Source organism: Neoarius graeffei, chromosome 2 (assembly GCF_027579695.1).
Source record: "Neoarius graeffei isolate fNeoGra1 chromosome 2, fNeoGra1.pri, whole genome shotgun sequence".
Taxonomy (NCBI): domain Eukaryota; kingdom Metazoa; phylum Chordata; class Actinopteri; order Siluriformes; family Ariidae; genus Neoarius; species Neoarius graeffei.
In genome coordinates this window covers 16,700,602-16,723,658 of record NC_083570.1, presented here as the reverse complement: position 1 = coordinate 16,723,658, position 23,057 = coordinate 16,700,602, and the positions used below count along the sequence as shown (strand labels likewise).

The 23,057-nt window shown below is 42.5% G+C and overlaps 1 protein-coding gene across 1 annotated transcript in view; it reads right to left on the bottom strand.

Moving 5' to 3' along the window:
* Positions 1 to 23,057, bottom strand: part of LOC132881451 (exostosin-1) — a 417,070-nt gene that overhangs the window by 13,331 nt on the left and 380,682 nt on the right. The window contains exons 5-7 of the mRNA XM_060913916.1: positions 10,770 to 10,902; positions 6,597 to 6,715; positions 542 to 637 (exon numbers count right to left, since the gene is read on the bottom strand). Of these exons, the coding sequence (XP_060769899.1) occupies positions 542 to 637; positions 6,597 to 6,715; positions 10,770 to 10,902 (348 nt within the window). The remainder of the gene's footprint in view (positions 1 to 541; positions 638 to 6,596; positions 6,716 to 10,769; positions 10,903 to 23,057) is intronic.

The window sequence follows — 23,057 nt, the reverse complement described above, 5'->3', positions numbered from 1 at the left end:
GTTTCCAGTGTTTGTTGTTTTATTTGGTTTATTTTGCCTAGATTTTTGGTTTCGCCCCAAAAACTATGTATTGAAACCACATTTTGTGTCTGGACCACCATGAGAAGATGTGATGTAAGCAGAAAGAAAGAGCAGGAAGAGAATAGAAACCCCAGAATATCTATACGCACATGACATGGCACATCCCCTGAGAGGATGTAATATAAAGTTGGAGGTAAAGGTCAGTTTATTAAAAATCTACAAACACAACAACACACAGTGAAAGGCCGAAGAACAGAGAAGCCGGTGTTCCTCCGAGCCCGACCACAGCAGCAGATCAATAAATCTACTGGTCCTGTTTCAACCCAACACAAGCTAGGGATCAGATTAGTGTCTTCAACTTGCTTTCTGTCGGACTTTTGGGTTCTTATTGGAGAGAAAGCATTTCTCCTGTGAATTTTCGCTTAAGGTAGATTGTAGCGAGCTTGGACATGGACATGTTTCGAATACCTTAATTCTGTCACAAACACAGTATCAAAATTGTCATCTTATTTTCATGTACCTTTCTCTCTTCCTCAATGATGGTCAGAGGGACGTTAATGGATGGCCATTTGCTTCTGGGAGGTGAAGGTTTGTCACAGTTCCACAACACGATGATCTGTAAATAACCAAGGCCATTATATATATAAAAAAACATTGGCATGTTTACATATTACATTAACGGCATTTAGCAGACACTCTTATCCAGAGCAATGTACAACATATGCAGAGCAGCCTGGGGAGCAGTTTTGAGTTAGACGCTTTGCTCAAGGGCATTTTTAACCATTTCTGCTGGTCCAGGGAATTGAACCAGCAACCTTTTGGTCCCAAAGCTGCTTCTCTAACCATTAGGCCATGGCTTCCCCATATGCAATAAAACTCCTCTTGTACTGTACCACAACCATTTGCCAGTTGAGATTACATTTTTTTAATGTTTTTATCCATGTCTAGTTACAGTTAATGTTGTTCAAGTTAGCTCCTATTCTCACTTACATTATTTATAAACAGCAATTTGCCCACCAGCCTTTGCTTTTTTCTCTCTTTTGAATGTAATAAGACAAAACAACAACAACAACAACAACAACAACCTACAGCTTGTTTTTGATGAATGCTGACAGGAATAAGGGTACAGTCGGAGTTCATTTCTGTCCCCGAAGGTATAATCTACACTAATGTACCCACTAGGGCTCAATATTGGGTCTCAATAAGAGGTACATATATCTTCCCAAGCAGTATTTCAAGGGTATGTCTGTGAAGGTTCTCAGTCATCCAGGTCATGGTAAACCATAGATGCTAAAGAAGTCAACTGGACTTGCTTGAAATCCTTGAAGGCATTTCACCTCTCATCCGAAAGGCTTCCTTGGTTCTGTCTGACTAGTGAGGAGTTTCAGGTATTTATCCTCTATTGGACCAAAAACAATGCAGTGAGGAATGCACAGATCTGTACAATGGGGAAATGAAACAACTGCTTCACAAGCACATGGCTCAACACAGGAAACCCAGTTCCTCAGACCAGGACTCTGCAGTCTATCTTCATCTCAATAACAAAGGATATTTGTTTCAGGACTGCAATGCACCCATTTTAGCCAGAGAAGGTTTGAAAGAGGGGTAAAGGAAACCATCTTTGTCAACCTGGAATGACCATCACTGAAGAGAGGAGGTGGTCTGAGACACCACCTTGTCCTTGGCACACTTCCCAGAAAACTGAATACACATCCACACCAAGACTCAGCTGACTTCAATCAGTGCATTTACATGCACATAGAGAGAATCGAATTTCTGCCGTTGCTCGACTGAAATTGAAGTTCAAAATGCCATGTATACACCTTAATTCGGCTGAAATTGAACCGAACTTGATTTCTCGGAATCGAGCTACACAACCTAGATTATGCGATTTCTGCCGAGCTACTTAGTGCATGTATACCCTATTGAGCTACGTATTCGGGCTACTTACTCCAGCACTGCCCCTTCTGGAAGTGACGAGTGACGAGACCACAAGCGGGAAACACAACAGCCTCGGTCGGCATGACAACGAATCATGACAACGGCATGAATCTTTTCTTTTTGTGGCATTGTTTGCACTGTTAAAATTTAGCTCACTTACTGTATCACCAAATACATCTGTACAGCTGTTGCATAGCTGTGAATTGTGTACATAAACAAGTCATTGTATTTGTGTGTGTATATATATATATATATATCAGCTGGATAGTACAGTGGTAACGCTCACTGACTACGGTGCAGGAGATCGGGGTTTGAATCCCGGTCGGGGCAAAACATCATCCAGTATACAGTGAAGACATAACTGATAGAGTCATACCGGCTCAGACGTCGCCCGGGTCAACAAGGTCTGCGTCAGTTGCTAGGGAACCAGGGCAAACTGATGAGAAATGGGCTACTGGAACAAGACATCGATGGACGAGGACAGAAAATACGGATTTGCTGGAATGCTACTATACAAGCAATCCCAGAGAGAGGGGATACATGCAGCGAACCATTGGATACTTCGAAACCCACAATCAAGGCTAACAAAGAAACAGCCATTAGCCCAGTGTTCCAACATCCAACAACTAGAGATTAATGAAATACAACAACGATGCTACGGCAAGGGGAAGACAGGTCAGCGGGGAGATGTCATCATCCCCACAACCAGAGATTGGGTACCAAGCCCCAACAGCTAACAGCCTCAACACAAGAGCTAGTAGATGTGAATGCTGCTCTGAAGACAATCTCCACAAGAACCATCACTGAGACCAACAAGCTGATACACAGTACAGCAACAGTAATCATGGAGATGCTTGGACACAAGGTGGGCTCGGGACATAACAAACAGTATCCACCATGGAAGAGACGATTAGAGGCCAAGATAAAGGCAGCACAGAGAGAAGTTAGCCAGCTAGCTGAACTACAGAAAGGGAACATGGTGAATAAAGGGGCACCCAGGAAGTACAACTCACTATCCATACCAGAGGCACTCAAAACTGCCAAACAGCGACTAACAGCTCTGGCCACCCGGTTGAAGAGATACACCAAGGAGGGAGATTCCAGGAGAATAAACAAGCTGTTCTCCACTGAACCAGCCAAGGTGTACTCTCAGTGGCAGGGGAACAACAACCGGTCAGACCCACCAAGAGCTGAGGTGGAAAAATACTGGAAAGACATATGGGAAAGAAAGGCATCACACAACACCGATGCCCAATGGTTAGTGGACCTAAGAGCTGACCACAGCAACCTCCCAGAACAAGAACCAGTAACCATCTCAATGGCAGACGTCCAAGAAAGAGTGTCAAAGATGAAGAGCCGGACAGCACCAGGCCCCGATATGATCCATACATACTGGCTGAAGAAGCTAACTGCACTCCATGAACGCCTAGCAGCACAGATGAACCAGCTGCTGAGGGATGGAACCCACCCAGAATGGCTAACCCAAGGCAGGACAGTCCTAATCATGAAGGACCCCCAGAAGGGACCCATCCCATCCAACTACCGGCCAATTACCTGTCTCTGCACAACATGGAAGGCCCTGTCAGGCATCATTGCGGCAAAAATGAGTAAGCATGTGGCTCAATACATGAGCGAGGCACAGAAAGGAATTGGCAGTAACACCAGAGGAGCCAAGCACCAGCTACTGGTTGATAGAACAGTTGCCCGAGACTGTAAGAAGAGACAGACCAACCTGTGCACTGCCTGGATTGACTACGAGAAAGCCTACGACTCAATGCCACACACATGGATACTGGAATGTCTGGAACTGTATAAGATCAACAGGAACCTAAGGACCTTCATCCAGAACTCAATGGAAATGTGGAAGACAACCCTAGAGGCCAACTCAAAACCCATTGCCCAAGTCAACATCAAGTGCGGCATATACCAAGGAGATGTGCTATCACCACTGCTGTTCTGCATAGGCCTGAACCCCCTCAGTCGGATCATCACGAAGAGCGGCTACGGGTACCGATTCCGTAGTGGGGCAACAATCAGCCACCTGCTCTACATGGATGACATCAAGCTGTATGCCAGGAACGAGCGAGAAATAGACTCGCTGATCCACACCACCCGGATCTACAGCGATGACATAGGGATGTCATTTGGATTGGACAAGTGTGGCCGGATGGTCTCAAAGAGAGGCAAGATGATCCGGACTGAGGGGATTGGCCTACCAGAGGGCAACATAGGTGATATCCAAGACAGCTACAAGTACCTTGGCATCCCACAGGCTAATGGAAACCATGAAGAGGCCACAAGGAAGTCAACCACAGCCAAATACCTCCAGAGAGTAAGGCAGGTCCTGAAAAGTCAGCTGAATGGTAAGAACAAGGTCCGAGCCATCAACATGTATGCACTACCAGTCATCAGATACCCCGCTGGTATCATTAACTGGCCAAAGGAGGAGATAGAAGCCACAGATATCAAGACTAGAAAGCTCCTCACCATGCATGGAGGGTTCCACCCCAAGTCCAGCACCCTGAGACTATACACTAAGCGGAAAGAGGGAGGCCGAGGGCTAGTGAGCATCAAGACCACGGTCCAGGATGAAACATCGAAAATCCGAGAATACATCAGAAAGATGGCCCCAAAGGATGAACTGCTAAGTGAATGTCTCAGGCAGCAGAACCCTGATGAGAGTGCAGAGGAGGAGGAGGAGGAACAGACAACCTGGAGAGACAAACCCCTACATGGCATGTACCACCGTCAGATAGAGGAAGTGGCTGATATCAAGAAATCCTACCAGTGGCTGGATAATGCAGGACTGACAGACAGCACAGAGGCACTAATCATGGCAGCACAAGAACAGGCCATAAGCACAAGAGCCATAGAGGCCAGGATCTACCAGAGTAGATCAGACCCAAGATGCAGACTGTGCAAAGAAGCCCCTGAAACAGTCCAGCACATAGTAGCAGGGTGTAAGATGCTAGCTGGATCAGCGTACATGGAGAGGCACAACCAAGTGGCTGGGATAGTATACAGGAACATCTGCAACCAGTATGGAATAGAAGTACCCAAGTCCCAATGGGCCATACCACAGAAGGTGGCTGAGAACAACAGGGCCAAGGTTCTGTGGGACTTCAGCTTCCAGACTGACAAACAGATCCTGGCTAACCAACCGGACATAGTAGTGGTGGACAAAGAGCAGAAGAGGGTGGTGGTGATAGATGTGGCGATCCCAGCTGACGCCAACATCAGGAAGAAGGAACATGAGAAACTTGAGAAGTATCAAGGGTTGAAAGAGCAGCTGGAACGGATGTGGAAGGTCAAGGGTTGCGTGGTCCCCGTGGTAGTGGGGGCACTTGGGGCAGTAACCCCCAAACTGGGAGAGTGGCTCCAGCAAATCCCAGGAACAACATCTGAAGCCTCAGTCCAGAAGAGCGCAGTCCTAGGAACATCGAAGATACTGCGCAGAACCCTCAAACTCCCAGGCCTCTGGTAGAGGACCCGAGCTTGAGGATGACATGGATACCACCCCCCCCCGCCGGGGGTGAGAAGGAGATTTTTATATATGTCCAACATCTGAAGAATGTCAATAAAAACAACAATTTAACTTTTTGTGTGTTTTTTAAGACATAAGTTAAATTGTAAGCAAAAAATATATTTTTTTGTAAGCAAAAAATGGACTTTAGAAAAATATATCATTGTGCAAAATAAGTTGTCTTACAAAACAGTGGTCTGCGCAGGACAGTTTGTAGCCATACAGTCTGTTAGAGCAAGCCTAACAGCTTGAGCACGGAACTTGTGAACACGGAACTGCCAGTGTTGCCAGATTGGGTGGTTTTAAGTGCATTTTGGCCGATTTGAACATGTTTTGGGCTGGAAAACATCAGCAGTATCTGGCAACACTGCTGATAACTTTGTTTATACTCTTGAATAGCTCTTCTTCATGACGACAACCGGAAGTGTACCAACACGATGGGGCGTGTAGCGCCACCTGTGGCTCGGGTGCACAATGTACCTCACACAATAGCTCGATTTCCTTGTGTGCATATAGGATTGGATTTCTCTGGCACCCCTGCTGGGACCCTTAACTCGATTACAGACAGTAGCTCGATTTGGATGTGCATGCAAACGCACTGAGTGACTCACATGATAGCAGAGAGAGCCAACGACCCACAGGTCACCCTAACGACCCTCTAGGCTGCTAACACTGTTCACACCCAGCCTCCAGTGACCCTAACAACCTACAGGATGGCTGATATGGTCAATGACCCATATGATCTCAACGACTCTCATTAGGGTTGCTTTTGGTCCACTAGAGGATAAATGCCTGGAACTCCCCACTAGTCAGACAGAACTGGAGAAGCCTTTCAGATGAGAGGTGAAACATCTTCAAGGATTCCAAGTAAGTCCAGTTGCCTTCTTTAGCACCTACAGTATACAGTATACAGAAAAAACTAAGCTTGCATTTTGCCTACATTTTTGTTTTGGCTGTTGTGTACGTGTTCTCCAGTGCTGTAGGTGGCGATGTTAAAATGTCTGCCATTATAGAAAATCAGTCAACACCTTCTGACCAATCAGAATCCAGAATTGATACACACACACACACACACACACACACACACACACACACAAACACACGCACTCACCTGTGCACAGAACTTGGACTTGGCAACAGCAATAATGAGTTTGAGGATGGGCTGCTGAGGAGACTGAAGAGGAGCTACTGCCTGAATAACAGCTGTGAACTCCTGCTGCGGAGTTTTACCTGAAGACACACATGCACACATATGCAAAATTCTAAATTAAAACCCCAGCATTAATACACTCTTTCATGAATATCATGTATCCCTATCGTCATAGCAACACACAGGTCCCATTAAAGCTACACACTCCAACCGTGTACCACTTTCTCCATCTCTGGCTCCCTGGTGAGCAGTTTTATCAACAGAGCATCAAGATGCTGACAGTAAAGTTTTGTTCCCAAAGGCACAAACAATATAAATGTACTCTCAGTAGTATTATTTGACAGGCGTTATAAAGCTACATCAAGTTCACTTTCCCAGGACACACGAAAGATAACGTGATAAAATGATTACAAAGTAATTAAAACTTCCAAGAAAAAAAAAGATGAGGTTTGATTATTAGTGCGAAAGAAGTCTTTGAAGTAGGATATACCGGTATAACACATTACAGTATAATTATAGTATAATTGGATATCGCAGATGTATAATAAGTCACTTGTAACATGTATTTAATGTTATGACTAGCTAAGGTTAGCATGATGAGAAAATCGGTTTAGCCAATTTTCTCAATTTTTTTCAAATGTAGTCGATCAGCGGAGACATTTAGCTAGTCACAATGCTAATCTAGCTAGCTAGAAATGAAAGAAACCAGATATCAAGTTGCTTGACATTGCGTAAACAGCAAGCGTTATTTATCGCACTGGATATGAATTAATTTCTTCGTAAGTTGTTTCGAGGTGTGTAAACGTTGCATGTGGTATTTATGAAAATCCAGTTTAGAAAACATTTTTTAAAATTACATAATATGGATCTCAATTGATTGGTTTTAAATTGTATCATTGTTGCGATTTGCTTTGCAGATTTTCAAATTTAAATCGAAACCATGTTCATTTCAAAAAATTTTAATAATGTTTAGTGAAAGGCATTGCTTTGTCATTCCTAATGATTTGAAAGAAAGTGGTCCAAAACAAAGCTGTAAATTAAGGTTAATGAGAATAGATATTGGGTTAAGGACAAAAGTAATGGTGCCCTATAACAGGAAAATGAGTTACTGCAATGGCTAAGCTGCATTACTGGAAGATATAGCGCATATTGCACATTTTGTCTTTATGCAGTTTTGCCTTTTATGGAGTTTTTGGAAAATGCTTGACAATTTACTCCTGATTAGTGCTTATCAACATACGCACATGAATACAATGAAAATCAGCAAAACCTTTGCCGATTTTTACGTAAGTTTGCCCTATGAAAAACAACTTTACTTATAGATGAAATAATAATTCAGCAATTATTTGTACATAAACAGTTTCATAAACACATGTGAACACTGAGCAGCTACGTCAATCTGATACCAAAATACGTTCAGAGGAAAATAAGATTTAGCGCTGACATGCTATTGCTATTAATGCTACAACTGGTGTGTTTTAGTTCAACAGCTCTATAGCTATACATTTTAAAAATATTTTATGCAGTACAGAAATATGCTGCCTAAGCAAGTTTGCTGAAAATGATGAAACCTCTTTACACAGTTTGAGGTAAGAGTGAGGATTTAGACGCGCCGAGTTAAAAAATGCTAAATGATAGGTGTTTGCAAAATTAGCCTCGTCGTTCCAGGTCAAAACAAACAACACCTAAAGGGTCTTTCTCTGGATTAGGATGTTTCTGTTTAGATTAAAATAAAATAATAAAAAAAAAACCCTGAAACCTTCACTGCACGTGTCATAGATTTGAGAGTGTGTGTTGCATGAGAAGTGCGTGCTACGGTGTAAACCCTGACAGATTTACGAAGGCGGAGCATGGGCGTATATCAGCGCGCAGAGCCATTCCTGCAGCGTCATCAGAATTATGGAAAGTGAGACTAACAGTGTCGCTGCCACAGGAGAAACAGGTCATCTATCAGAGCAGCGCTACAGATTTACAACTCAGAGATGGAGCACAGTGACAGCTTGAACACTGACACACACACACACCAATACACACAACTATACAGTGTCTTGCAAAAGTATTCATCCCCCTTTGTGTTTTGTCGCATTACAAGCTGGAATTAAAATGGATTTGTGGGGGTTGAGCACCATTTGATTTAAACAACATGCCTACCACTTTAAAGGTGAGAATTGTTTTACTGTGACACAAACAATAATTAAGATGAAAAAACAAGAAATCTGGAGTGTGCATAGGTATTCCCCCCAAAGTCAATACTTTGTAGAGCCACCTTTTGCTGCAATTACAGCTGCAAGTCTCTTGGGATATGTCTCTATTACTGTAGCTTAGCACATCGAGCCACTGGGATTTTTGCCCATTCCTCAAGGCAAAACTCTTCCAACTCCTTCAAGTTAGATGGGTTGTGTTGGTGTACAGCAATCTTCCAGTTATGCCACAGATTCTCAATTGGATTGAGGTCTGGGCTTTGATTAGGCCATTCCAAGACATTTAAATGTTTCCCTTTAAACCACTCCAGTGCAGCATTAGCAGTATGTTTAGGGTCATTGTCCTGCTTGAACGTGAACCTTCATCCCAGTCTCAAACCTCTGGCTGACTCAAACAGGTTTTCCTCCAGAATTGCCCTGTATTTAGTGCCATCCATCATTCCTTTAGTCCTGACCAGCTTTCCTGTCCCTGCAGATCAAAAACATCCCCACAGCATGATGCTGCCACCACCATGCTTCACTGTAGGAATGGTGATAGGTTTGTACTACACATGACATTTCCCATGATGGCCAAAAAGATAAATTTTAGCCTCATCTGAGCAGAGAATCTTCTTCCATGTGTTTGGGGAGTCTGCCACATGCTGTTAGGCAAACTCCAAACGGGTTTTCTTTAAGCAATGATTTTTTTTCCCTGGCCACTCTTCCATAAAGCCCCACCCACTCTGTGGAGTGTACGGCTTAAAGTGGTCCTATGGACAGATGCTCCCATCTCCGCTGTGGATCTTTGCAGCTCCTTCAGTGTTATCTTTGGTGTCTTTGCTGCATCTCTGATCAATGCCCTCCTTGCCCGGTCTGTGAGTTTTGGTGGGCGGCCTTCTCTTGTCAGGTTTGTCGTGGTGCCATATTCTTTCCATTTTGCTATAATGGATTTAATGGTGCTCTGTGGGATATTCAAAGTTTGGGATATTTTTTTATAACCCAATCCTGATCTATACTTCTCCACAACTCTGTCTCTGACCTGTTTGGAGGCTCCTTGGTTTTCATGTTGCTTGCTTAGCAGTATAGCAGAGTCAGGGTCCTTCCAGAACAGGTTGATTTATTTATATAGACATCATGTGACATATCATGTGACACTTTGATTGCACACAGGTGGATCTTAATCAACTAATTATGTGACTTATGAAGTGAATTGGTTGGACCAGCTCTTATTTAGGGGTTTCATACGAAAGGGGGTGCACACTCCAGATTTCTGTTTTTTCATCTTAATTATTGTTTGTGTCACAATAAAACAACAGTTTGCACTTTTAAAGTGGTAGGCATGCTGTGTAAATCGAATGGTGCTAACCCTCCAAAAATCCATTTTAATTCCAGCGTGTAATGCGACAAAACAGGACAAACATCAAGGGGGATGAATACTTTTGCAAGACACTGAACACATTCTCAGTTCACACACACTAAAAAAGTGTCTACAATCGAGTTACATGTAAAACACTATCTTGTGTGATGTAGTTATGGAGGTAAAGATACATCTTTGTTTTACACAAACTCAGGTATACACACTCTTTCTCTCTCTCTCATACACACACACACACACACACACACACACACACACGCTCGGAGACAGCTTGGCATCCGTCTGAGTTATGGTTTCATTTTTGCTGCGACAGACTTTTACAGCTCGGCGCTGAAGATACTCAGGAGAGACAGGTCTGTGGCATTTTTCTCTCTTCTTCTCTCTCTCTCTCTCTCTCTCTCTCTCTCTTTCTCACACACACACACACACACACACACACACACACACACACACACACACACACACACACACACACACTTGCACACAGAGGCAGTTACCTGACACACACTCTGATGAAAATCAATGACATGAACACACAGCGATTCGTGTCAACAGGCACACACACACACACTCACTCACCTAGGAGTCTGTAGTAAAAGGGGAAAAGGGTGGGATATGAGGAGAACCGAGGAAGTGTATAGAGTCCACCGGGGAGAGAGTTCCACATCAGCATGCTTCTCGAGGTGTAGGTGTATATCCTATCCTGGATGATCTGTTAAACACACACACATACACACACACCAAACATTTAATATGCTATATTAAATAAAACACTCTGTGTTATGCTGTTATAGGAAAATAACCAATGACGAGGTCCTAACTGTTACAAAGCACTGATACTAGAGGCTTCTTCCATGTAAATATCTGCTCGTACATCAAAGATTACATGTTTTTTATTCATCTATATGGCGCGTCTGGTGTACAGGTCTCTCCCTGCGAATGAGCTGTTACTATAGAAACAATGACATTAGAACAAGTCTGTTAAAATAAACCTGTGAGTTGAAGTTGTGTTACTGTCTGAGATGTCATTTTATATATAACACAAATCCAGACTTTCTGACTGCTTGAAACTGGTCTCATTGAATTCAGAATTGAATGTGGAACAGCATACTTTTTACAGAAATAAAATATGTTTATCTGTTCTTGAGATATTACAAATCAAAGATTGAAAAAAAAGGCTTAATTTTTAGAAAACGGCTGTAATATTCTGTATGAGGATCACATGGTCCAAAATGGGCCACATTAACCAAGGAGATCAAATGTTTTTTTTCTTAATAGCTTTTCTATTTTTCAAGATATTTCCATGGAAATTGGCAGGCACATAAATGATTTTATACGGAATACAAAGTTTGGAAACCTAGCAAAAACAAATTATGCAAATTCATATTTAATTTGGGCGGGACGGTGGTGTAGTGGTTAGCGCTGTCGCCTCACAGAAAGAAGGTCCTGGGTTCGAGCCCCATGGCCGGTGAGGGCCTTTCTGTGCGGAGTTTGCATGTTCTCCCCGTGTCCGCGTGGGTTTCCTCCGGGTGCTCCGGGTTCCCCCACAGTCCAAAGACATGCAGGTTAGGTTAACTGGTGACTCTAAATTGACCGTAGGTGTGAATGTGAGTGTGAATGGTTGTCTGTGTCTATGTGTCAGCCCTGTGATGACCTGGCGACTTGTCCAGGGTGTACCCCGCCTTTCGCCCATAGTCAGCTGGGATAGGCTCCAGCTTGCCTGCGACCCTGTAGAAGGATAAAGCGGCTAGAGATAATGAGATGAGATATTTAATTTGTGTTAATTTGTTAAAAACGTTAAATTGGTACACTCAATAAAAAAGTAATAAAAGATTATTTCTAATCCCCTCTTTGTGCTCTATAGGCCTTTGTATTTCTAAGTAGGGCCTGGTAGTGTTTATATGAAAGAATATAACTTGTAATATTCACAGCTTTCAAGGCAAGCCTAGCAAAAACTGTCTGATCCACATCCAATAAACAATTCACATTAACTGAATTGACATTCATCTCATCTCATTATCTCTAGCCACTTTATCCTGTTCTACAGGGTCGCAGGCAAGCTGGAGCCTATCCCAGCTGACTACGGGCAAAAGGCAGGGTACACCCTGGACAAGTCGCCAGGTCATCACAGGGCTGACACATAGACACAGACAACCATTCACACTCACATTCACACCTACGGTCAATTTAGAGTCACCAGTTAACCTAACCTGCATGTCTTTGGACTGTGGGGGAAACCGGAGCACCCGGAGGAAACCCACGCGGACACGGGGAGAACATGCAAACTCCACACAGAAAGGCCCTTGCCGGCCACGGGGCTTGAACCCGGACCTTCTTGCTGTGAGGCGACAGCGCTAACCACTACACCACCATGCCGCCCCACGACTACAGTTATATTCTAAAAAGTTATTTATTTACATGAATCAGTTTCATTTGAAAAAATAAGTTGGTAAATCTATGAGAACTCACTTCAAAGTCTCCCGTGAATCATAACATCAAAACTAGCAGATGGAAAATTTTGCTGAATCCTTCATCAGAAACACTGAGAGTGAGAGAACATCCCAATAAAAGTTATCTGATTGATATTCACGAGTAATCCAGTCAGAAACCGATCAGAAGAGAGAGAACCTGACCACTTTCCTGTGACTCAAAAAGAAAAGCACTGGCAGTTTCCCAATGTCATGCGAGCAGAGTTTTTACTCTGTTGTACCGACTTCAACCTGCTGTTACTCCCAAAGTACTGAACAGATCTTAACCAGATACATTTCTTTGGAAAGCAGAGATTATAAGCTTTTTAATGCTTGTATTGATGATAGAAAATATTCAAGAGTTAAGCAATGACAGATTTGGAAACTTAGATGAGCGTCTGCATGCACAATTTTCACAGCACGGCCAGTGAGTGTTTGATATGCCTACTATTAGAATTGAAGATTATTATAGTAGTAATATTCCATAATATGAGCTTCATGCACTTCATCTAGCTCATATCCGTATCCTGATAAGGTAAGCTCTGCCTGGAATAACACTAAGCATTCTATTCTTGTCCCAGGTAATGAAATTCAAAATGTTGGACTTTTTGATGTGCCACATTTCCGTTTCCTGCAGTTATCTCTCAGCAGATATTCTGCTTAATTAGGCGATAACGCACCTCAGTATAGCACTAATTAATCACACTCGTCCTAATCAGCACACCAGGGCATACGTATGTTCTCATAACGAGAGACTTGTATTAGGTATATGAAAATAACCTATATGATTTATCACACACACACACACACACACACACACACACACACACACACACACACACACACACACACACACACAGGGAGTGAGTTGGAGCCACATGGAGCACACTTGCCAAACAGATTATAAAATGTGTGTAATATTTGACAATTTAGTGTGTATTTCTCATTTATGGAAGGAGTCTCCAGTGTCAGTGCTTTGAAAGTCAGTGATAACAGGAACTAACTTGTTTTCTGGATGTTTCACAACATTAATTATAACTATAAATGAAAATATTAGTATTGCTATTGGAAAATACTTAAAGATTCAGACTGCAAAGTTGAATTCTGGGCAAAATGTTCTATTGCTGTTGGAGTTACGAGATGTTGCGCTGCTGCACACATACACACCATGTATCCAGTGTGCAAATGTTTTGCTGAGATAAAAAGCATCCCGCATTTTACGATTCTGGAGATTGCTGAAGCAAGCGAGCAGCGATATCACGTGACCACTGTGGGGCATGTTTGACCTACTTTTAACCAAAACAATTCGACGTGGCCGAACATGGTGGACTCGGCTCTCCCGCCCAGGGCCGCGTTAACCCTTGCCGAGGCCCTGGGCAGACACCTCCCTGAGGCCCCACCCCCGCCTGTTGTCAACTGCGCTCAGCAAATTCACCCCCTCAGACATGCCTGTCTAACTAGACACAGAAACTTAAATAATGACAGTGGCACAATTAGAAATACTATTGAACGATAAAACTTTATATCCATCAACACCTATTTAATCGAGAAAAAGCAATGGTGAAATAGGCAATTGCATGGTGAAAAAATCCATCAGACATCACGGTTAACAAGTCTGGTTAACTAAAGTTTAGCCTCAAGAAGCCTTTGAATGAGTGAGTCAATGAACAACATGTCAAGAACATAACCTAGGCCTACAACAGTTTCTTTAGTATTCAGAACAAGAACATTCATTTGGTATATAACCGTTCATTTTCATTTTGGAATCCAGGCGACTTTTAACTTGTGAAAACAAAGAGCGATAACAAAGAAAGAAAAATATCTTGCTTCTCAGAAATAAATCTCAAAATGTTAGTCTATGTGAAACATTTCATCCTTTCACACACGTAATGTCCCAAACAGCAGTGGCACACAGCTTTGCGCATTCAGTTTGACAGCCATGGGTCAACTTACAAGGGCACTTTCCTACTTTTCTGGAAAGCGAAGTCATTAATTAAATCATTGAACTCAAGCTGGCGTAGCATGTGAAGACATGGTGGACAGTGATCATATTGACAATGACGGGTGATTTATGCGATGGGACAAGGTGGGCATCCTTACGGGTGGCGAAATGCATCAAAAATGTCATCAATATGATCAAAACTTCTGAAAATATCGTTTCATATTTTCCGATCTCGCTACCTCTGAGGCCCCCTAGTGGCCGAGGCCCTGGGCAGCTGCCCATGAAGCCCATTAGGATAACGCGTCCTTGCTCCTGCCAGCGGAACAGAAAAGGAAAGCCTGCCTAGTGAGTGCAACTGCAAGATAGAGCAAGGTTAGAGGACATGTCATTTTTGTGTACAGATAACTAAATCATTCTAGCTAGCGCTTAGCTATCTTAACCTTAGAGTGCATGAGCTTGACTCCACAGTAGCGAGTGTGGAGTTATACACCTAATGTTTTGATCTTGCAGAGAAAGAAACAATAACACAAAAGCAGTAACAGAGAAAAGATATAAATATTCGTCTTTTGTTTCATGGATCTATTTGCGAATGTCAACCACAAATTAATCCCTGTGACTCAAAACTCTGAGGTTGATGTTGAAGCAGAGTCACAATGTTTTCCACCCAGCGCCATCTTGGTGTGACACAATTCCATAGTTATGCTAATTAGTTCCAGCTCCTCGCATTCGGGTGATTCCTGTTTCTGTAGGGCAGTACTGTTTACCTCAAGAGGGAGGAAAACAGTCCCAATATGGAGAAAAGTGACCCTCAGGACATCAAGATTATCACATCTCGTCTATATTGGATTGTTCTTGTGAGACAGAGGAAAATGGCATGCACAATTAAAAAAAAAATGTTAGCACCTTTAAACAAACCTTTGTGAGGACATTTTGGTCCTCACATGGTAGCAAAAAGTCTGATGGAGGGACATCGATCCATTATCTGCAGCCACTTATCCAGGGTCACAGGCAAGCTGGAGTCTATCCCAGTTGACTATGGGCAAGAGGTGGGGTACACCCTGGACAAGTCACCAGATCATCGCAGTGCTGACACATAGAGACAAACAACAATTCACACCTATGGTCAATTTAGAGCCACCAATTAGCCTAACCTGCATGTCTTTGGACTGTGGGGGAAACTGGAGCACCCAGAGGAAACCCAAACAGACATGGGGAGAACATGCAAACTCCACACAGAAGGGCCCTTGTTGGCTGCTGGGCTCGAACCCAAGACCTTCTTGCTGTGAGGCAACAGTGCTAACCACTACACCACCGTGCCGCCCTGGTCAGGACATTTGAGGAAAAATTAAAATCTTCCATTTGCAAATTCAAAGAATGTAAAGTGGATAAACTTCTTCTTCTTGAGTCATCCAGTGCCATCAGGCAGTGGTGAAGTATTAACAAAATTTGCATCCCATATCCCTCAATCTTTCATCGCAGTGAGTAGATTTGACTGATTGAATGGCTGATTAGCAAGGGCTTTAACCTTGGTGCTATGAATAAACTTCATCATGCTTGTTCTAATGGGTGAATATAGTATGCAGCACACCACACCTGCATACAGGAGTATCTCGCTAACTGAACCAGGTGACCCTGATTGTTGACCCGGAGTTTCTTGCAGTCAGAATCTTGTGCATTCCACTGTTGACTCGTATGAGTTCATCTGCTGAAAACTTCACAACAACTACACTGCTTACTATAGTTTCAACGTAACCCTGGCAGGGTGGCTATGAGGGGTACTAAGACTTGCCAAAGGTCAACCTCAAGGCTACAGAGGACAGGGACATCTCACAGTTTCTACTCACGAGCTGCTTGGCATCCACCAGGGTCCTGTGCCATACCCTATATATCCATATCCATATGGGTATGGATACATTTAAAGTGCATGAGGTATTGAACAGTTGTACCATTTCTAATAGAATTATTCAGGAGAAACCCAACAAAAGTAAGGTTTGTGTGTGTGTGTGTGTGTGTGTGTGTGTGTGTGTGATCAGGTTGGTAAAACAGTGTGCTGTTCATCCCAGTTCGTGTTCCTCCATCTGCTCTGGCACTACTCGGTCTCCTGTGAGTCTGGAGAACTGCTGTGTCAAGCTGTAGCAGCCAATTAGGATCAACTACAGGGTCTAATTAAGCATCCCAGCATTCACTTCTCTGGGGCAGCCCACTGACCCGTGTGTGTGTGTGTGTGTGTGTGTGTGTGTGTGTGTGTGTGTGTGTGTGTGTGTAAGAGAGAGAGAGCAAGAGTGAGAGCGAGAGAGAGAGAGAGAGAGAGAGCACGTTGTTATATGTTGGTAAAGTCCAAATGTCCCCACAAGGATAGGAATTTCAGATAGTGTTGACCTTGTGGGGACAATTGCCTGATCCCCCTGAGGCAAACTGCTTTGCAAACAAAAAACTGCTACTTTTACTTGAAAAACAAAAGTAAAGGTTACAAAAGGCTTGTATTTGATTTCTGATGTTAAGGTTAGGGTTAGATGGACTAGGTGTAGCATTACATTAATTAGCCACATTAATATTTATGTAGTGTGTAGTACACACTACATGATTGGCATAGGAAACAGGTGCCAGGGGTTTTCTCTGTCGGTGGGAGAGACCTTCAAATCTCATTGGTTGACTACCACCCACCTAAGCTAGGCAGCCCCTAGCTAGTAGGGTGCTGATCCACCACGTCCATTTGCCTCGATTGGGTGGTCAAGGCTAGAGCAATACTTGAAAGATGGAATGCACTAGTTCACCAAGCAGTAAACAGGAACTAAAAACAAAGAGATGGTCAACTCTTATTTTGGCCAGCTGGAACATGAGGACAATGTGCCCTAGGTTAGGAAATCAGTTCAGTGATATTAACGATCTTAGGAAGACAGCTATTATTAACAGAGAGCTAAAAAAGAGAGGAGTGGACATAGTGGTTCTTCAAGAAACAAAGTTAGCAGAAGATGGGAAGATTGTTGAAGAGGACTATGTTTTCTTCTGGCAAGGAAGACCTGCCAACGAGACGTGAATTCATGGTGTTGGCTTCGCTGTTAGGAACAGATTCCTAGTCAGAGTAACCTAAAGAAACTCAGATTAGCAAGAAATGAAGCCCAACGAGAGACAAGACGATGTGCTAATGCCTACTGGAAAAACCTTAGTAGGAAAATCCAGCAATGTGCAGAGACAGGAAATATCCATGGCATGTACCAAGGGATCAAGCAGGCATTTGGTCCCGCCATCAGCAAAAGTGTCCCTATTAAGTAAAAAGATGGTGAAATCATCAATGACCATTCCATGCAGATGGTAAGATGGGCAGAACACTATCAAGAGCTCTTTGCTACTATCACTACTGTCAGCAACGATGCCCTCAACAATATCCCTGATCTCCCAGAGCTCACAGAACTGGACATAGTCCCTACTCAGGATGATCTTAATGAAGTGATTGATGCCCTTCAGCAGGGAAAATCCCCGGGATGAGATGGCATCCCTACAGAAGTACTTCAGTGTGCAAAACCTGCTCTTCTTAAGCCACTCCATGAACTTCTATGCCAGTGCTGGGTTGAGGGTGTTGTGCAAGACATGAAGGATTCTAACATCATAACCCTATACAAGAACAAAGGGGAACAAGCAGATTGTAATAACTATAGAGGAATATCATTCTTGAGCATTGCTGGAAAAGCTTTTGCACATGTTGCATTGAAACGACTCCAGAGGTTAGGTGAATGTGTCTACCCTGAGTCTCAATGTGGGTTCAGGGCTGGACGCTCTACTGTGGATATGACTTTCTCCCTAAGACAACTTCAAGAGAAGTGCCCTGAACAGAGACAACCCTTGTTTATGGCTTTCACTGATCTTACCAAGGTGTTTGATCTTGTAAGCAGAGAAGGTCTTTTTAAGGTGCTTGAGAAGATCGGATGTCCACCTAAGCTGAAGTATTTCATCGAATCCTTCCACACTGGTATGCAAGGAACTGTCCAGTTCGATAGTTCAACTTCAGATCCATTTCCAATACTGAATGGTGTTAAGCAACGCTGCATTCTTGCCCCGACTCTCTTTGGGATATTTTTCTCTATAGTTCTGTCAAATGCTTTCAAGTCATCTAATGATGGTGTTTATCTTCACACTAGATCTGATGATAAACTTTTCAACCTACAGTGTCTGAAGGCTGTAACCAAGGTACGGCATGTTCTCATTCACGAGCTTCTATTCGCTGACGATGCTGCCCTGGTTGCTCACAGTGAAGAAGGACTCCAGCGCCTCATTAAGTTGCTTTCCAAAGCCTGCAGTGACTTTGGTCTTAAGATCAACCTGAAAAAGACAGAAATTATGGGACAAAATTTCAGCGAGGTCACGGAGATCAAGACTGGTGCTGGTGACTGCAAACTCAATATCGTTGATGAGTTCACTTATCTTGGTGCAACCGTAACCAGCAACTTATCACTAGACTTAGAGATCAACAAAAGAATAGACAAAGCTTCATCTGCCATGGCAAGACTCAGTAAAAAAGTCTGGGAAAGTCCCAAGCTCTCCATCTCCACTAAAATCTCAGTATACCAGGCATGCGTTCTATCAACTCTCCTGTATGGATCAGAGAGCTGGTCAACATACACATACCAAGAGTAAAGACTAAACGTTTTCCACTTTTGGTGTATCAGACGCATCCTCTCCATCTCCTGGAAAGATCACATCACAAACAGTACTGTCCTTGAAAAAGCTAATCAGCCAAGCATGTTTGCTCTTCTCACAAAAAGACGGCTATGTTGGTTAGGCCATGTCACCAGAATGTTTGACGGACGTATCCCTAAGGATATATTACATGGACAATTGGAGAAGGGAACATGGTCATGTGGAAGACCAAAACTCTGCTTCATAGACTGTTGCAAAAGAGATATGAAAGCTGCTAACATAGATATGGACTCTTGGGAAAAGACTGCAGAAGACAGATCCAAATGAAAATGTACAGTCTCACTGGGTATAAAGACTGCTGATAGAAAGAGGACTGGGAGTCAAAGAGAGAAAAGAGAAAAATCACTCTTATAACAATTCCAGTATCTGACACACACGCAATACAACATACATGCAAGTTTTGTGGAAGATTATGCAAGTCAAGAATAGACCTCTTTAGTCACAGAAAAAGCTGTTCAAAAAAGAGGGCATAAATTCCTCTTGGAAAAGAACCAAGAAGGCGATTGTTTGTCATTACTGTTTCGTGGGATAATAAGAGCTTCTATTTTTGATTATAAGAACTTCTATTTTTGTATTTTTACTTTAATGGGACCTATAAGGACACAGTATCCATATTCTTACGAGAATGAAGGAAGCCAACAAACAAACAAACAAACAAACAAACAAACAAACAAACAAACAAACAAATATTTATGTGTAAGGTCCTTACAAGAACAATATCACAAACGTGTGTGTGTGTGTGTGTATGTGTGTGTAGCTGTGTGTACATGACAACATTTTTCAATATGTTAATGCAGTGTATTAGTAGTAGCTCATTCTTATTATATTCACTCAAGACTCATTTGTTTAGCTGAACATTTTCATCCTGACACGAGATGCACGTAATTCCACAACTGAATTGAACTTGAACTCGATTTTGATAACAGATTCTGTGATAATGGGGTGGCACGGTGGTGTAGTGGTTAGCACTGTCATCTCACAGCAAGAAAGTTCTGGGTTCAAGCCTAGTGGCCGACAGGGGCCTTTCTGTGTCGAGTTTGCATGTTCTCCCCGTGTCTGCGTGGGTTTTCTCCAGGTGCTCTGGTTTCCCTGACAATCCAAAGACATGCAGGTTAGGCTAATTGGTGGCTCTAAATTGACTGTAGGTGCGAGTGTGAATGGTTGTTTGTCTCTATTTGTCAGCCCTGACGACTTCTCCAGGGTGTACCCCGCCTCTTGCCCATAGTCAGCTAGGATAGGCTCCAGCTTGCCTGCGACCCTGCATAGGATAAGCAGTTATGGATAATGGATGGATGGATTCTGCAATAATGTGTGCTCCTTATGCCAGATGATATGATGAAGATCCTGTAATGATAACTCTGCAGCTATGTTCTGCTTACAGTATGTCATCAATTATTAACAGTAACAATGTTCTGCCTTGGCAAACAAGATGAGTTCAGAACTGTTCATAGCTGGGCAAAAAACAACACCATGGAATGTCCATGTTACAAAGTGAGTTTGAGGCAAGGATACATTTCTGTCCTTGTGCTGCTTGCTTGTTTATGTTTCAATCCATCATCACTAGCACTTGAATTTGTGCCCGAGTTGTTAATTTGGCATCATTCAGTGCCATCATTTAAGTGGTAGTTTGTCAACGATATTTGGTCCTAGTTTAGTCAAGACTGTCATTGTCAAGTCCAAGACCAGGACCAGTTGAGATTGAATCAAGACAGAGTCTAATAGTGTCAGTAATAGCCCTGGAAACCTGAGTTCAGAGCAGCCTCCAAACATGGCCACTCCAGACTGAAATTCCCAAGCACCACAGCGCCCCTCATCTCCAGAATACTTGGAAGTACACCTGTTTCCCATTTCCCCATAATTACTTCCCTATATAAGCCCAACATTCATAAACGCTCATTGCGAAGTGTCCCTATGGCCTGATCATACTGAGCCTTCTGACTTTCTGCCTGATTTCTAGTGCTTTTGACTTTGTTTATGTTTATTTCCAACTTCGTTTACTTGCCTACCCTTTGACATTCTGTTTGTGAATTGACTGACCATTGCCCATCCCTGACTATGTCTTCAGATTACTGTCTTGGATTTGGTTACCAGTTTGCGACACACCCGCTCTCCCATGTGTTTGCATCTGTAACTGCCTGCACCCTGACAAACGGTGGTTGCATCCAGGTTAAGATCAAGTCCAAATGACCGAAAACCATTAAATACTTTTTCAGAGCCAAGGCTTTACCTCAATTAGTTGTCTTTGTTTGTGCATAGCTCCAATGATCAGGCTGTTTTCTTGAAGAAGGAATTTCAAAATTTGTTTATGCGATACAGTGAAGTATTACGGCCATTGTAGGAGTATTCTGAGAAAAAAAGATGCTGAATTTTCCAAGATTAAAGCCATACATTTACGAGAAAAACTATGATATTCTCAGACATTATAAGGTCTTATTATATGGCATGAGCTACTTCCAGTAAAATCATGCACCTTGACCTGATTGGTTCCTTGGCAGGCAGAATTTTCCCATAATGCCCATGGGTGATTATGGACTTTCTTTTGGTAGTAGTTAAGTTACTAAGTTACTTTTGGTAGTAGTTAATTGTTACATTGCAATTGTTCAAAACAAAAGGGCTTTGCTGAGTGAAGTCCTCTTGTAAAAGTCTCCGTCACTTTTCCTCACCTCCAAGTAGAACTTTGACAATATTTCTGCTATTGCTCTCTTTTCCAGTTTTTCGATGTCAGTTGGTATGTTTTTCTCTTGTAAATATGCGTGAACAATATCCAGTGAAGTTTTGGTAGCCTTTCAGGTGTTCAGCATGTCTTTCTCTTTCAAAATTCTCTCTAAATCTTCTGCTTTTAATGAAGCAAACCTTGCAGCCATGTTTGTGTACAAACTATCAGAGTCACTCTCTAGCGCAGAAGTTTTACATCTCCGACATGTCTCTTTTCCAGTTTTTTGATGTCCGTTGGTATGTTTTTCTCTTGTGAATATGTGTGAAGAATATATAATGTTTTGGTAGCCTTTTGGGTGTTCAACGCATCTTTAATTTCAGTTTTCAGTTTATTTATTTAGTGCTTAATCCTAGCACTGGATTAGCTTCGCCTTCTCTCTTTCACGGCTGACAAAGAAATTATTGTGTGTATGCACAGTAGAAAAGTTTTGTCATTGGATCTTTGCAGTATGACGTCATGCTGTCTTGACAATATGCAATATTATAACAATATTGCATGCTCATTCTCCATTGGGTAAAGTGACATAATACATGGAGGATAAGCGATATGATAACAATATTGCATGCTATCAATAAACCCGATAGAAGGGAATAGAATACATGTTTTTATTCCATGGAAAAAGTGGCCCGTATGTATAATAATCTTTTATATTGCATGATTGGGGAGGAAAGACTGCATTTCCTGTAACTCTCAGCTCAGCCATGGTGTGTGTGATGTGATGACTTTGATCCAGCCTTGCAAAGTGAAGAGATCTGGTTCCTTGACGAAAAAAAAAACCCAAACCATGATTTTTTCCACGTTTTTTGTCATAAATTTGTGACTTTTTAATCTCAGAGAATATCCAAGTTTTTTCTCATAAATTTCTGACTTTAGTCTCAGAAATTCTGAGTATTTTTCTCAGAATATAACCCCCTCCCTCAGCTCTGTATTTTTAATCTCCAGTGGCCTGAATACGCTATTGTAATGTGAAAATAAAATCTCTATCAAAACCAAGACCTTATTCAGCAAGACCAGTGCCCAAGACAACAAGTTTAAGTCCAAATACT